The sequence below is a fragment of the Egretta garzetta genome, unplaced genomic scaffold, assembly GCF_000687185.1.
Source record: "Egretta garzetta isolate BGI_Z169 unplaced genomic scaffold, ASM68718v1 scaffold271, whole genome shotgun sequence".
Taxonomy (NCBI): domain Eukaryota; kingdom Metazoa; phylum Chordata; class Aves; order Pelecaniformes; family Ardeidae; genus Egretta; species Egretta garzetta.
Window position 1 is genome coordinate 6,881,956 of NW_009258669.1, and position 12,903 is coordinate 6,894,858.

Genomic DNA, 12,903 nt, shown 5'->3' on the forward strand with positions numbered 1-12,903 from the left:
CAAAGGCTTAGATTTTAAAACAACAAAAACACATTTTTTTAAATTAATAAACAGCTAAATAATTAATTTCAGTATTAGATTCAGATTCTGGTCAACTAAGTAAGAAAGCAAGCCAATATCAGGTTATCAGGAAGGAATAAAAATTATTTTTTATACTGTCAGTTAATTTTTGGAACACTGATATGAGCATAGAACTTAACATTTCAAACTAAATGGACCAAATATATGAAATCAGCACATGACCTTCAACAGTTCCTCAAATTCCAGCAGTATTTTAATGACTTTTGCACCATATTCTAAGGTAAGTCAAGCCAACCACCATACAAAACAAATAATAAATGCTCTTTACTTTAATTGGGCAAGTGTGTCCAGTTTCCTGACACACAGAATAATGCAGCAGTGTAAACAAGCCTTCTAATACAATCCATGAAAAAAAATGTTCACTTTATGGTTCACGCTTTCAAATTTATGATTACCGTAGTTTTATTGTGCTCACCAGAAGCAGGCTTGTACCTGGACCTTTTTGCATAATGTTTTTGATTAGGATGCCATTTTACGGATCATGTAGTTCAGAATGCCGCCATTGTGGAAGTAAGTGAGCTCCACGTCAGTGTCAAATCTCATGATGGCCTGAAAGGTTTTCCCAGTGTCCAGCTGTTGGGGTCAAAGAAAGTAACTGAAGCAGCAGAACATTCCACGTGTTACATGACATCATAGTAAAATCAGGAATATTATGATAGTTTTGCCATCTTAAGAAATTGTGATGGAAAGATAAAGTGAACAGGCACTGGATATCAGTATTTATTTCCACACTAGACTACAGCCAGCAGCTTAAGAGGAAAATGGTTTAAAACAAACCATAGTAAACATGGTATGGAGTCTCCTTGCATTGCATTTGCTGCCTCATTTAGATTTATTGTTGATATAAGCCTAGAGGCATGAAAGCTGACCAGCCTTTCAAGAAGTTATACTAATTCTTGATGGTCTGTATAGTCATTCTTCTGGCTTAGGTACAACAGCAATACTGATTTTATTAGCTTTCTCTGAGGCCTAGTGTTTGGGAATCAGAAAAGCACACAGACAAGTGCATGAAATGAATAAAACCACTGTGTTTTACTGAAGACTCTAGTCAGGTACTTCCAGATGAATGCACAATATTCATCTGTGACTGATACGCTGACCAGCTCTTCCGGGATTGGTACTTTCTCCATTTCAGGGCAGTTAGAGGCACATGTAAACAACTATTATTAGAAACTAATCCAGGGAGACCACCTGCATTAAACAAACATGCAGAAGTAGATTGTTTTCCTAACTGCAGTAAAAAAAGCAGACTTTGATGCTATTAAGTCAGTCAGTTTTACATATGATCCAATCAAGAATAAACCAAATTTTCATCTATCTATTTTAACTATATTTTATGCTGGGTATGCTTAGACTTCACTTTGAATGCTGCAGTGTACAGTGTTCTGCCAGCTGAATTGTCAGCGAATTATTTTGATTTTAAATTAATTTAAATAAGATTTATTTCATTTAATACTTGCAGTTCACTTTCTATTGTGCTTCAAACATTTAACCAAGACAGGAAAATCTGTAGTGGACTTTGAAAGACTTTTTGGGACTGCTTTGTGCTAAATAAAACTGTTTGGTCATGCTGCTTTTATATCTTTTCATAGCAAATCGCTACAATGACTGTTTTCATTCGCTTCATCTCAATTCTTTTCCCTTCCTCAAGTGAGGGAAGCTTACTGCCACATGAGAGCACACTGTTTGAAAAGACAGTTAATTATGAGTGAAATTACAGTGATTCAGAAAACTTATCCTGTAGGTGTCTCATACCTTAATCTGGATGTTCATCTGTGGTTTTAGCTTTTCAGGAATGATAATCGTGTAACGCTCCCGTCCAGTGAGTCCTATAGTCCCTGCATCCTCTCCAGGTAAATACTGCAGAGGAATCACTCCCATCCCTACTAGGTTGCTTCGATGAATTCTCTCATAGCTTTCAGCAAGCACAGCCTTGACTCCCTGGGAAATACACAACAGGTATAGTTACCTTCATGGTTCGGGGTAGTCTTTGTGTGCTCATAGGAAGGAAATTGGTACATTTGTGGTCCCCTCCATTTAATTTACCAGCTACTGCTAGAGTCAGCAGGTCTGTCTGACAGCCGACTGTCCAGGATGACTTGACTATATGTTAACTTTCAAACATTTCTAAAAGAAGTCTGATTGTCAAAAAATTACGTACGCTTTCTCAGGAATCCTGCATACTTCTTTAATGTGTCTTATGCAGAGCACCACTAGGCACTTCTGTAACTCTTGCTAATTCAGTGTTGCCCTCCTGTGCTACAAGCTGTAGGATGCAGTTCAATTAATTTCTAAGTTTTTACGTGTTAATACAGTTATAGCAAAAAATCACCACTGGGAAAAAACAAAACAAACCCAAACCTTAGAGGAATGTAATCTTAAACACCAACTCTCCTAAAATGTTGTTCAATACACACACTATTGCCTTCACAAATTCCAAACCAAGAAAGCTTGAATCAGAGTTCGGGCTAGTAAAGAGTGTAGGACAGGACAGACAAAGAACAAACAGTATTTGACTGTACATGGATATCTATTAGGCTCCTGTAACAATACTGCTAAGCATCCCTGCAATCTGCATGGTGAAGCCATGCTAGGTTTCATTTTCATTGATACTATTTTTCTCTTATGCTTTCATCTTCCCTGCTAAGTGAGCTGAAGGAGGCAGCTGGAAGCAGACCTAAGGTTTGCTGAGTTATGGGAAGCAGAAGTAAAGAAAGAGGCCTTTCTGGTGTAGCCTTGTTGATTTCTAGCTAAAGATCAGTGAACGCTTCCAGTCCAAAGAGGATGTATTAATATTTAAATAGCTTTTGCAACTCTACTCTGGCTCTTGGAGGCAGCTGAGATTTCAAAATAGCTCTTTCTACCAAAAGTGAGAATGAGCTACCCAGGATATTTGTCATAAGCTAGTTTTCCTGACAAATGAGTGCACTTTTAAGTACTGTCCTCCTTCTAGTTTACTGTAGTCACTCACCAAGAGGAACGGTCCTTTAGCTGCCCAGTCTCTGGAACTTCCTGCACCATATTCCTTCCCAGCCAGCACAATCAGAGGATGGCCAGCCTGCTTGTATCTTTCTGCAGCATCAAACACATCCAGCTGGAATGAAAATGCCAAACGCTTCATGTACTTTTTGGGGGTGGAAGCACAATTCCAGGGAAACAAGGAAAAAATGTGTCCCTGCATTAAATCGCTGAAGCCCACACTTTCTGCCAACCAGCGCTTTAAGGACATTAACCACACAGTGCTTTGTGGCTTCTAGCCTGATCTCACTCCCAACACAAACCTGCACCTTCCACTACCACTTTTGCAGTGGTTATACTCTCCACTGATGCGCCCAATAGCCCCACATGACACAGGTATGTATGACCTGCTTCCCTAGGTCAATACAGCTCCTGTACCCTCATCAGCTTTACCCAAAAGGCACTTAAGCAAGTGACCTAAGCTGTAAGAAGGAAAGCCAGCGTTAATCTACTTTACTGTCAGTGAGCCTCAGTTTAGAGCAGCAGGCGTACTTACAGTTTCCCCAGAAGGGAAATGGATAGTCTGAGGTCCCTGTTTATCAATAAATTTGTTCACCAAGCGAATGTTTGCAAATGTTCCTCTGGCCATGACAGCATCATTCCCTCTGCGGGAGCCATAAGAATTGAACTCTCGAGGAGTCAATCTATTAAGGAAAAAGAAAACAAAAAAGGAAACTGTGGTTTTAGACTGAAGCATTGTGTGCTTTAAAAAAAGAAAGTAATGAACTGGTGTTTCTGAGGCAGGTAGGTATATAGTTCCCATGATGGCAGTAGCATCCAGTTAGCTGATACTTTTAAGATTTTTTTTTTTGAAGGAAGAAAAGAACCTGAAAAAAAAATAGAAGTCTGCCTACAGCTTGGTCGCAGAAAGCAGCTTCCATAGTATTCTCATGCCTTGCCCTGGAAAACTGACCTAACATGAACTATACTCTTCCATCACTAACAGGTACTGAAGATGCCATACAATTCTTTTAATAGCTGGCTACTGAAAATCCTCCTTGTTATTTATATTACTATAGCATCTAGAACAAAAGGTAGACACACCACTGTGTTAAACATCTAAAAGGCAGAGAGAGCCCCTACTGCAGGTTAGAACTACAGAAGAAAAAGTTCATTTGCAAACACAGATATGGGAATGAGGGGACACTCCAACCTAACCAGTAAACAAAATGTGTGCTGAAATGTGACAGAAAATTGGACTGTTTGCATTGGGCTACATCCAAAAGAAGCTATGACATACAATACCTGTTTTGTAATGTGTGTAGGACTATTTACATTTCAAAGTGACTGATAGCAGAGGGCCAAAGAATCCAGAGCGGTTAGTTTTCAGTAGATTATACTGTTTTAATCAATTTCCAGAATTACTAGGTGTAGTGAAAATATTTTTTTTATGTCAGTGCTGTTCCTCAAAACAGCACTGAAGTTGTGAGAAGTACTAAACAAGATGAATGAAAGTATTACATTATATGTGAAGAGTGAGAAGGGCAACTCAGCAAGTCCTAGTCTTGCCTTAAGTTGAACCCTGAGTACTAAGCTGACAGGCTGGCCATAGAAAGAGACCTACATTTTACAGCAGTTTGGACTCCAACCAAGCTTTGCCAATTTTTGCAGCTGCACTGAAACCTAAACTTCTGGATGTTCTGTAGCTCCCGATAGCCTAGATCTGTGAAGTAGTTGCACATGCTAGAAGAAGTGAGTATAAACCCAACTTTTGGCATTAAGAACCACAATAATTTTGCTTTGATAGGGAGACAAATCCTAATTCCCTTATTTATGAATAGACTTACTGCAAGAACTAGCCTGAAAGTTATCTTCTTCCACTCTCTCTATACAAAGGTCTTCAGCTCTCCAGTGTAATAAGCATGCACACTCTGCAAGTTCTTACACTTGGTGAGAGCTGCTGAAACAGCAGAGAAAGAAATGCTTTTCTTTCTTCTTTTATTTATTCTCCAGGCACCCATCAAGGTATACAAGCGTATGTGAACAGACAGCAGATATATATGCCTGTAACATGGTACAGTAGTTGTGACTTGTTTTCTCTTCCCCATTTATAACAAGAACAAACAGTAGTGCTTACCCTCTGCTCGTCAAATAACGGGCTGCAGGACTATTTCTTGCTATATTCCCAGCTGGAGATATGTGGTCAGTTGTCACAGAATCCCCAAAATTCAACAGGACGTAAGCATCTTCTATTGTTTTTGGGGTCTGAAGAGCCAAAGTCTAAACCATCACAAATACAAACAAAATCATTAAAATGAGACATGGAATTCCTTTACCTTTCTCAAAAGTGCAAATTGCAAAAATAAAGTCTCCCTTTTTATACAAGTTATAAGAAAGAAAAAACCCAGCCCTATTAAAAACATTTATGTTCTTGAACAAAGTATGATGTCCTGGCTGGCTGTCAGCGAGTTCATGTATGAAGGGAATCCTTAACAATTTTCAGATTGACTCATGCCTTTGTATTAAAATGAACACAGTAATTGAATAAATAATGAATACAATAATAAAGTTAAAATTAATACAATTCTAACATTTGAGAACCAAGGCCTCAGTAGGCTGTGATGGATGCTCCCAGGCCCCTTAGAGTGGCTTTGCTTCACCTTTAATGTAAGTCAAGGTCACTAGACACTCTGCCTTGATTCAAAGGGAAAAAATGCACATACCAGACCATCAAAGAAAGGTGGAGACTTGATGTAAGTTGACTTGGGATTCCAAGTATATAGTTTATCGGAAGGAGCATCTAAGGCATTCCAAGATTTGTTTACTGTCTGAAAAATACACAAAAACATCCCATTGATTTTTAAGTTTTCAGAAGCAATGGAATTACTTCAGAATCCAGGTAAAATTACAAATTTGATTTCAGCAAAAGCCTTGTGTATTTCTTAAAGGGAAATTCTTATGACAATATACATTATGGTTTGTTTTTTTTTTTTAAATGATTCTATCTATTAAAATTTAGGAAAATGCTCAGTTCATTACAAAAGAAGTACTGCTCATCCAGTTTTTTAACAGTAACCTGTATTATGCACACAGATAACACATTATAATCCTCAAATGTATTTATCAGTTAAATAAGCTTTCTTAGCATGTAAACCTTAAGACTATTTTGTTTCAATACCTAAGAAAGGCTTGCAGGAAGACATTACCAAGTAGAACTTATTTTTCTGATGTGAATGCTATTAAGTAATGCAAATGAATTTTATGTCAGCTAGAAAAAAACCAAACATCCTTAAAGCTGGAATATCTCACTTTCTAATTTCAGCCTAGGATGACTTTTTAAAACATATCATCTATCTGTTACATTAAAAAAATCATTAAGGAGCAATTTTCAGGACATGTCTGAAAGAACCAATTAATTAACTAGAAGCCATTTAAAAAAAAAAATCTTATTTGAATACTTGTGAGAACAGGAGCCACAGCAATAGAAGGAAAAGGCTCATTTCATTATCAAGAACAGCTTATTTATCTTCAGAATAGCACAGTGTGTCAATCAAACTACTGCCCAGGGGATTAATTCACCTCTATTTTTTCGTAGACCTCCTTGAACATCCCAGGAATAACAAACTGTCGCTCAACAGCCTGAATCTCATTTCTTGTTGGCCAGATATCTTTCAGGAAAATCTTCTTCCCAGACGCATTTATTCCTGTAGAAAATAGTATTGTTATGTTTGTTGCATAAATCTTTCATTGAAAATGGAAGAAAAAGTTTACTGTGTGGTCCTTTAGCTATGTGTTCTTTCAAACCTTGTCAACACTCATATGAGACACACTTTATTTCACCCACAAGGTTCTGACAGAAGAGGGCCTCAGACTTTATGATGCCTGTACATACACCTTCTTTTGTGATTTCCAATGGTCTTCCAGAATAATTTGTAGATTAATTTAGGTTGGAAAGTATCTTTGAGGGTTGTCTAGCTGAACAACCTGCTCAAAGAAAGTCTGCTAGGTCAGGTTGCTCATGAGAGACTGCCACCCCGATTATAAGCAAAAAGGTGCCCCTGTGGAATTAGAATATTGGTCAGGCTTGGCTTTCCTGCCTTCTCCATCACACAGACTCCTCGTTGCTCTGTTTCTTAATAATTGCGTGCTTTGTATCCCACAGGTACTCAGTCATTTGAAGCATCTCCCTAGGACAAATGCGTCTGAAGAGCTTAATTCCAACTAGTTTAGTTTACAAGCTGTGAAAAGAAGCATCCTGACACTGTCTTACCCAAAGGCTCTTTCTCAAAGTCAATCCGGATGGTGCCTGCAATTGCATAGGCTATTACCAGTGGCGGGGAGGCTAGGTAGTTAGCACGGGTGTTGGGATGGACACGTCCTTCAAAATTCCTATTGCCAGACAGCACACCCACTGCTACGAGGTCTCCCTGTAAGAGAAAGTTTGAGATAAAGGTAGGCGAGGTGCCTGCATACTCCACACCCCCAGCAGGTCTGCACTGTGCTGCAACTTCAATGACTGGACAGTCACAGAACTTTCTCCTCCCAAACAATCCCAAAGCACTTCCCACAGGAAAGAGAATATAGACTTAATTTACTTCACACACAGCTGAGAAGAGCCAGTGCACGGTATAGCACAGCTCAGAAGAGCACACAACAGAGAACAGCTTACCTAAATAAGCTGCACAGGAAAAGCTGCTTACCTGTGTAATGGCCTCAACAACAGACTCTGGTAGGGGTCCACTATTGCCAATACAGGTCATACAGCCATAACCTACCACATCAAACCTAGGCAGAACACAAAAAATCACCATGAACAAAAAGCTATTTTGGAGCAAAACATTTAAACCCTTAGCAGCTGGCTAGGGTTACTTTCAGAAGATGTACTGCTTTAGCAACTGAATTGCTGCTGAAAACAGCATTTTTGAGAATCCTCAATTTTTATCATTGCAGTGACTGTCCATGCACATAGATCTGGGAAATGTGTTATCTAGCAAAATGAACAACAATGTAGTGTCATTTATGCTATTTTAAAACCATTACACATTTTCCTGCTTAAGAAAATGAGTCTTCAGGAAGCTACAGCTGGCAACAGGACTTCTCCCTCGTTTGCACAAAGTCAGCCAGCACAACAGTAAAGTGTTAAGTCATGCAGGATCAGGCTGTAGGGTACCTGCCATATCTTAAGCTGTACAGAGAAACAGTTATTGCATCGCTTGTTGTCAATGCTTTTAGTTAAGTAGCCATAGGACAACAGTAAGAAAAGCACTCTTACCCTAGTTGGGAAAGGTAACTCATAACTCCACTCTCCCTCAGATAGTAAGTGACAACCCCGCTTCCTGGGGACAGGCTAGTTTTAATGTATGGCTTCACTGTCAAACCAACTTCAACAGCTTTCTTAGCAAGCAATCCTGAAAAATGCAAACGATAGTTGCAGTTTTTCCTGGAAGTGGGACAGTTTGGTGGATCAACAGGTTAACAGAAGCACCATTAAATAACTGGAAGACAGAAAAGGCTCCATTTCCACCAATGAAATGGTACAGTGAGCCAACAGCACTTATCTCAGAATAACCAGCTAGAGCTCAAGTGCTCTGTTGAACTGTAGCTCCAGTCTACAATTTTTGCTTCACTGGAAAGTTGCTGGAGGTTGCATCCAACAAGATGCACTCACACTGGGGCAGCATGTAGACATTCAAAACTCAGATGGTTAACCAAACACTATTCCCAAGACAAGTGTCTCACAAAAAATGCAATGAAGAATAGTTAACTTCATACTTAGGGTGGTCTAGTGACCCAGTGCTTAAATAACTGCCAACATATGACTTGCTGCCCTCAGAAGCAGACGGCTATGAGAGCACCAACTCCAGCCCCTTGTCACAAACAAGCTGTCTCACAATCTACAGCTTGTCACAGGAGTGCTCTTTTACCACTGCTGGATTTGTAGCATGCATAGAGAGGTTTTAGTGGAGCATATGTATCACCAGAAACATATTTATCCTGAATCTTTTCCTTTTAAACGAACTGTCCATACATAGATGAATGTTCAGAAAAGAAGCCCCCTCCAGCCCTTTCCCAGGATGGACATAAAAAGCAGCAGCAGCTATGCAAACCATGCAAAACTTTACATTCCAATGCCTTATTCTCTCTCTCACACATCCACTTACATAAGAAAATATATACAAGCTCTGCTTTGATCCAACATGACCTCCAACAGGAAGACATCGAATGGGTTTGGTTTAGTTTTGCCAGTTGTTCAACAGCTCTGTTAGGCATGACCTGGAGACGTCTACTTTTAAGTATTGTGTGAGAAAGCATACACTGATAGATTTGGAGGCCTAAAGGCCTTAAATACGTGAATTTAAAAAAAGCAGACCTATTCCTGAAATTGCTGAGGTTCCTTAGCTGCCAGGGGAAGCTGTGGCAACTAGAGCTCTTTGGTACTTTTGAAAAGGTGACCATAAACAAATTATCATCCTAGGACTCCAGAGCCTCACAGACTGTTTGAAAGTGTTGGTTTCTGTTTTCCTGCCAATACCAGCTCTGAAAAGAATGCACGTCAAACTCTAAAAACTGGCAAGGAAATGCCAGAACTTAAGTTGCTTTGAGCAACTTCAATCCAACACCTTTGTAACAACAGATAAGGCTGTCAAGGCTACTACAGCATTCCCTCACTGTCCCCACAGACACACAGTCTCTGCACACCGTTCGGTGCACAGGATATACAACAGTAGTTTGCAACAACTATTCATATTTTGGATTTCTTTTAGCTTGGTTACTTAGGAGGACTGTATATTTTATATGCTTTCATTTCAAACCCTACTCTGAAAGCCAAATTATCATGTTTCTTGTGGGTATCTCGGAGGTTCTCAACGCTAGTGTACAAACAGTTACTGGAGACCGACAGAATTAGTTTTTCCCTCCTTGTCGAGGTAAGCACTGCTGTACAGAAAGGCAGCAAAGGTAGGACCCACCAGATCTGAGTGCATATGCTGAGATCCTTAGGACTACATTCTTCAAGGTGCTGTGCATTAAGTAGTAGTGAACGCATGTAAAGTACCAACTTTACTTGTACCTGCAGAACATTCTACACTTTGAACCCATAGAGCTATTAAGCCAAGCATGCTGAACATTCAGGATCCCCACTGCCACAGAAAGAGTTAAAAATGCATGCCATTAGCCTGGGAGCCAAACACTTGAGGAAACTATATCCTAAGCAGGTGGCACAACTGAGGGATACACTCACCTAGAACTAAGGGACTAGGACAGGGCAAAGATAGTCTGCCTGGAAAAAACCTAATTCTTGATCCCTGGAAGAAAGAAATACAGCTCTATTTCTGTGATCATGATCAGGATGGATCTGACTAAAGAAGTATGCTGATTTGGCTGTCCTGTCAAGGGCAAGTGAAGTGGGAGACTTTGTTCAATTCTGTTCCTCTCAAAGAGGAGGTAAGAAACAGAGCAGGTGTCTCCTCTGCTTCCCTTTCCACCCCACATCCTGGTTTATGATGGACTTTGTCCCTGTTGCTAGGAATTAAAGACCTTTTGTGCCTGGGAAGGGGGTGAGCTGTTGGTACAGTAGAGTACCTAAAGGAAGATTCTAGCCCAAGAAGAGGTGACAAATATCAGATCAACAAGTTAAACACAGAGGGATTGTTGTCAGAGGCTGTCCACAAGCCAAGATCTTCCCAGCACTACACAGGAACAAAGGAGACAAATTACGTGACTTCAACCAGTAAGTAATCCTCTCTGGTCAAGGGCCCTTGCATTGCCCATTGCACATCCTTTCCAACCTTTGTAGAATATAAGACTGCATCCTACAAACAGTCTGATAGACTAGGAAGCCCTAGTTCAGTGATGATCTTACAGTGATAGATGAAGTGTATATATATATATATATATATATATGTTTGCAGAGGAGAAAGAGTTATGTGAGCATGTAGCCAAGCACCTGGGCAAGAGGGCTGAACTGGGCTAGTATAGACTGAACCCTTTCAGCTGACTCCATTCATATTTTGTTGCCAGAAGCACACATTTGGAATGAGAGATTTTCTGCCCGGACTAGCCAGGCTAAAAATGAACAACCTACCGACCTGAAACACAACCAACTCAGAAGAACTGATAAGCAAGGAAGTGGGGGATACAAAGCTCACCTCCAACCACATCTTGGTCGCAGTTAAGATGTAAATGACAAGGGTCTGAAAGATGGCAGTCCCTGAGAACACAGTTTTCCTCCTCTACTCAACCCCCCACACGCGCTCAGACTCTTGGTGTAACAACTCTATACATCTCTAGCAAAGTTTGTGTTTTGTATTCTGCTGCCAGATCAGAGCACCTTCAGACTTAAACCCATAGCCTGTCCCACTGGAAGAAGAGGGACTTTATTGTCCCTCTTCTCGTGGCTCTGACTTTTGATAGCCTCTTCTCAACTCTGTAAAATGGCCTGTGTGCATTTGAGCAAGTGTCAGAGGTGCTAGTTAATTCAGTTCCAGCTTGCCCTGTAGAGAAGACAGTGGAGGAAAAACATTTTCTTCAACCCATGTTTCCAGCTACCATTTCCAGAATCAATTCTGCTACCCTTAGGGACTAGGCTCAGTTTTAGCACTCTAAATGACTATGCATGTAGAATTACATCAGCATTGTATTTGTCTTTAGGACACACAACCAGAGCCATGAAGAAACGACTGCACATTAAACAAACTTACCTGCCCCCAACATAACCGAGGGATTACTGGTGTTTGTACAGCTTGTAATGGCAGCAATCACTACTGAACCATGAGCAAGCTCGAAGTCACAGCCCTCAAAATTAAATCTGACTATGCTGTTGTGTCGGTCTGGGGCAATTTGGAATCCCTTGAATCCTTGCTGTAAGAGGAGAAAGTAAGAATCAAAAGGATGTGGTTGATACAAATATTTTGACTAGAAATTAGTATGGGCTGGTAAGTTTATGAATGAGAAGCATCTGTCAGTCACATCCATGACTGCACATTTAGGTCTGGTGGTAAAGGCTTGCATCTCTGGTTGAAGGGTTGGACAAAAATTATTTTTGTATATCTTATTCTCTGCCTACTGGTATGTTCTTTCTCTGCTTACTGGTAAAAGAGGCAACCTTTGCAGCAAAATGTATATGTGTTTTCTTCCTGCATGAAGATATCCTTCTTCAGATTGCTCAGATGCTTCTTGCTCCCATATGCTCCAGGTTCCTGATCACAGTCTTGTCACACAATCTAGTCCTGATATTTTAGCCGTAACACATAGGATTTTTAAGCCATGAATATCCACTGAGTCATGCAGTTCTGATCTGCTGAACAGATTCAGTACTGAAGGCAGAACTACAACGTGAAACTCAGGGCATAACCTGCTTGGAAAGCCGCAGAGCTGGGCAGTTAGCACAGAGCTTGGTGCAGTAGCTACTTGGTCCACTCTACTAACAATATCCATCGTGGCTAGTTCAGAAGTCTATAGTGTATGTCGAAACCATGTTAGGCCTAAGACTGATCTAAAGTTAGATCTACTACTTCAACAGGACAGGAGCACCTTGATGTGAGAGAAGCATCATGCCAATTTTAAACTACCCATTGTTGATGTCATCTTCTAAATTGCATTCAAACATCCTCATTTACTTTTCAATAGGCAAACAAACAACACACCAGTTAAACCCAGAATGTAGATTCTGAGCACCAGACAACTTTTAGAAGCATGCATTCATTTGTATGCCCAAATGTTCCTAGTCCCTACCTTGGCTCCCAGACAAGTCTCAAAGTCCTCCTTCATATCTGACACAGCAACTTTGTCCTGAGGTCTTTTTGGTCCACTGCAGCAAGGCACGACAGTATGCAGATCCAACTCAACAACCTATTCAGCAAGAGG

At 40.3% G+C, this 12,903-nt stretch overlaps 1 protein-coding gene across 1 annotated transcript in view; it reads right to left on the reverse strand.

The window, feature by feature from the left end:
• Window positions 1-76: 76 nt before the first annotated feature.
• Window positions 77-12,903, reverse strand: part of ACO1 (aconitase 1) — a 33,452-nt gene continuing 20,625 nt past the window's right edge. Inside the window, exons 10-21 of the mRNA XM_009648686.2 lie at window positions 12,772-12,888; window positions 11,739-11,898; window positions 8,312-8,447; window positions 7,740-7,824; window positions 7,310-7,466; window positions 6,619-6,743; window positions 5,763-5,867; window positions 5,177-5,319; window positions 3,596-3,743; window positions 3,053-3,175; window positions 1,837-2,022; window positions 77-654 (exon numbers count right to left, since the gene is read on the reverse strand). Of these exons, the coding sequence (XP_009646981.1) occupies window positions 541-654; window positions 1,837-2,022; window positions 3,053-3,175; window positions 3,596-3,743; window positions 5,177-5,319; window positions 5,763-5,867; window positions 6,619-6,743; window positions 7,310-7,466; window positions 7,740-7,824; window positions 8,312-8,447; window positions 11,739-11,898; window positions 12,772-12,888 (1,599 nt within the window). The 3' untranslated portion in view covers window positions 77-540. The remainder of the gene's footprint in view (window positions 655-1,836; window positions 2,023-3,052; window positions 3,176-3,595; window positions 3,744-5,176; window positions 5,320-5,762; window positions 5,868-6,618; window positions 6,744-7,309; window positions 7,467-7,739; window positions 7,825-8,311; window positions 8,448-11,738; window positions 11,899-12,771; window positions 12,889-12,903) is intronic.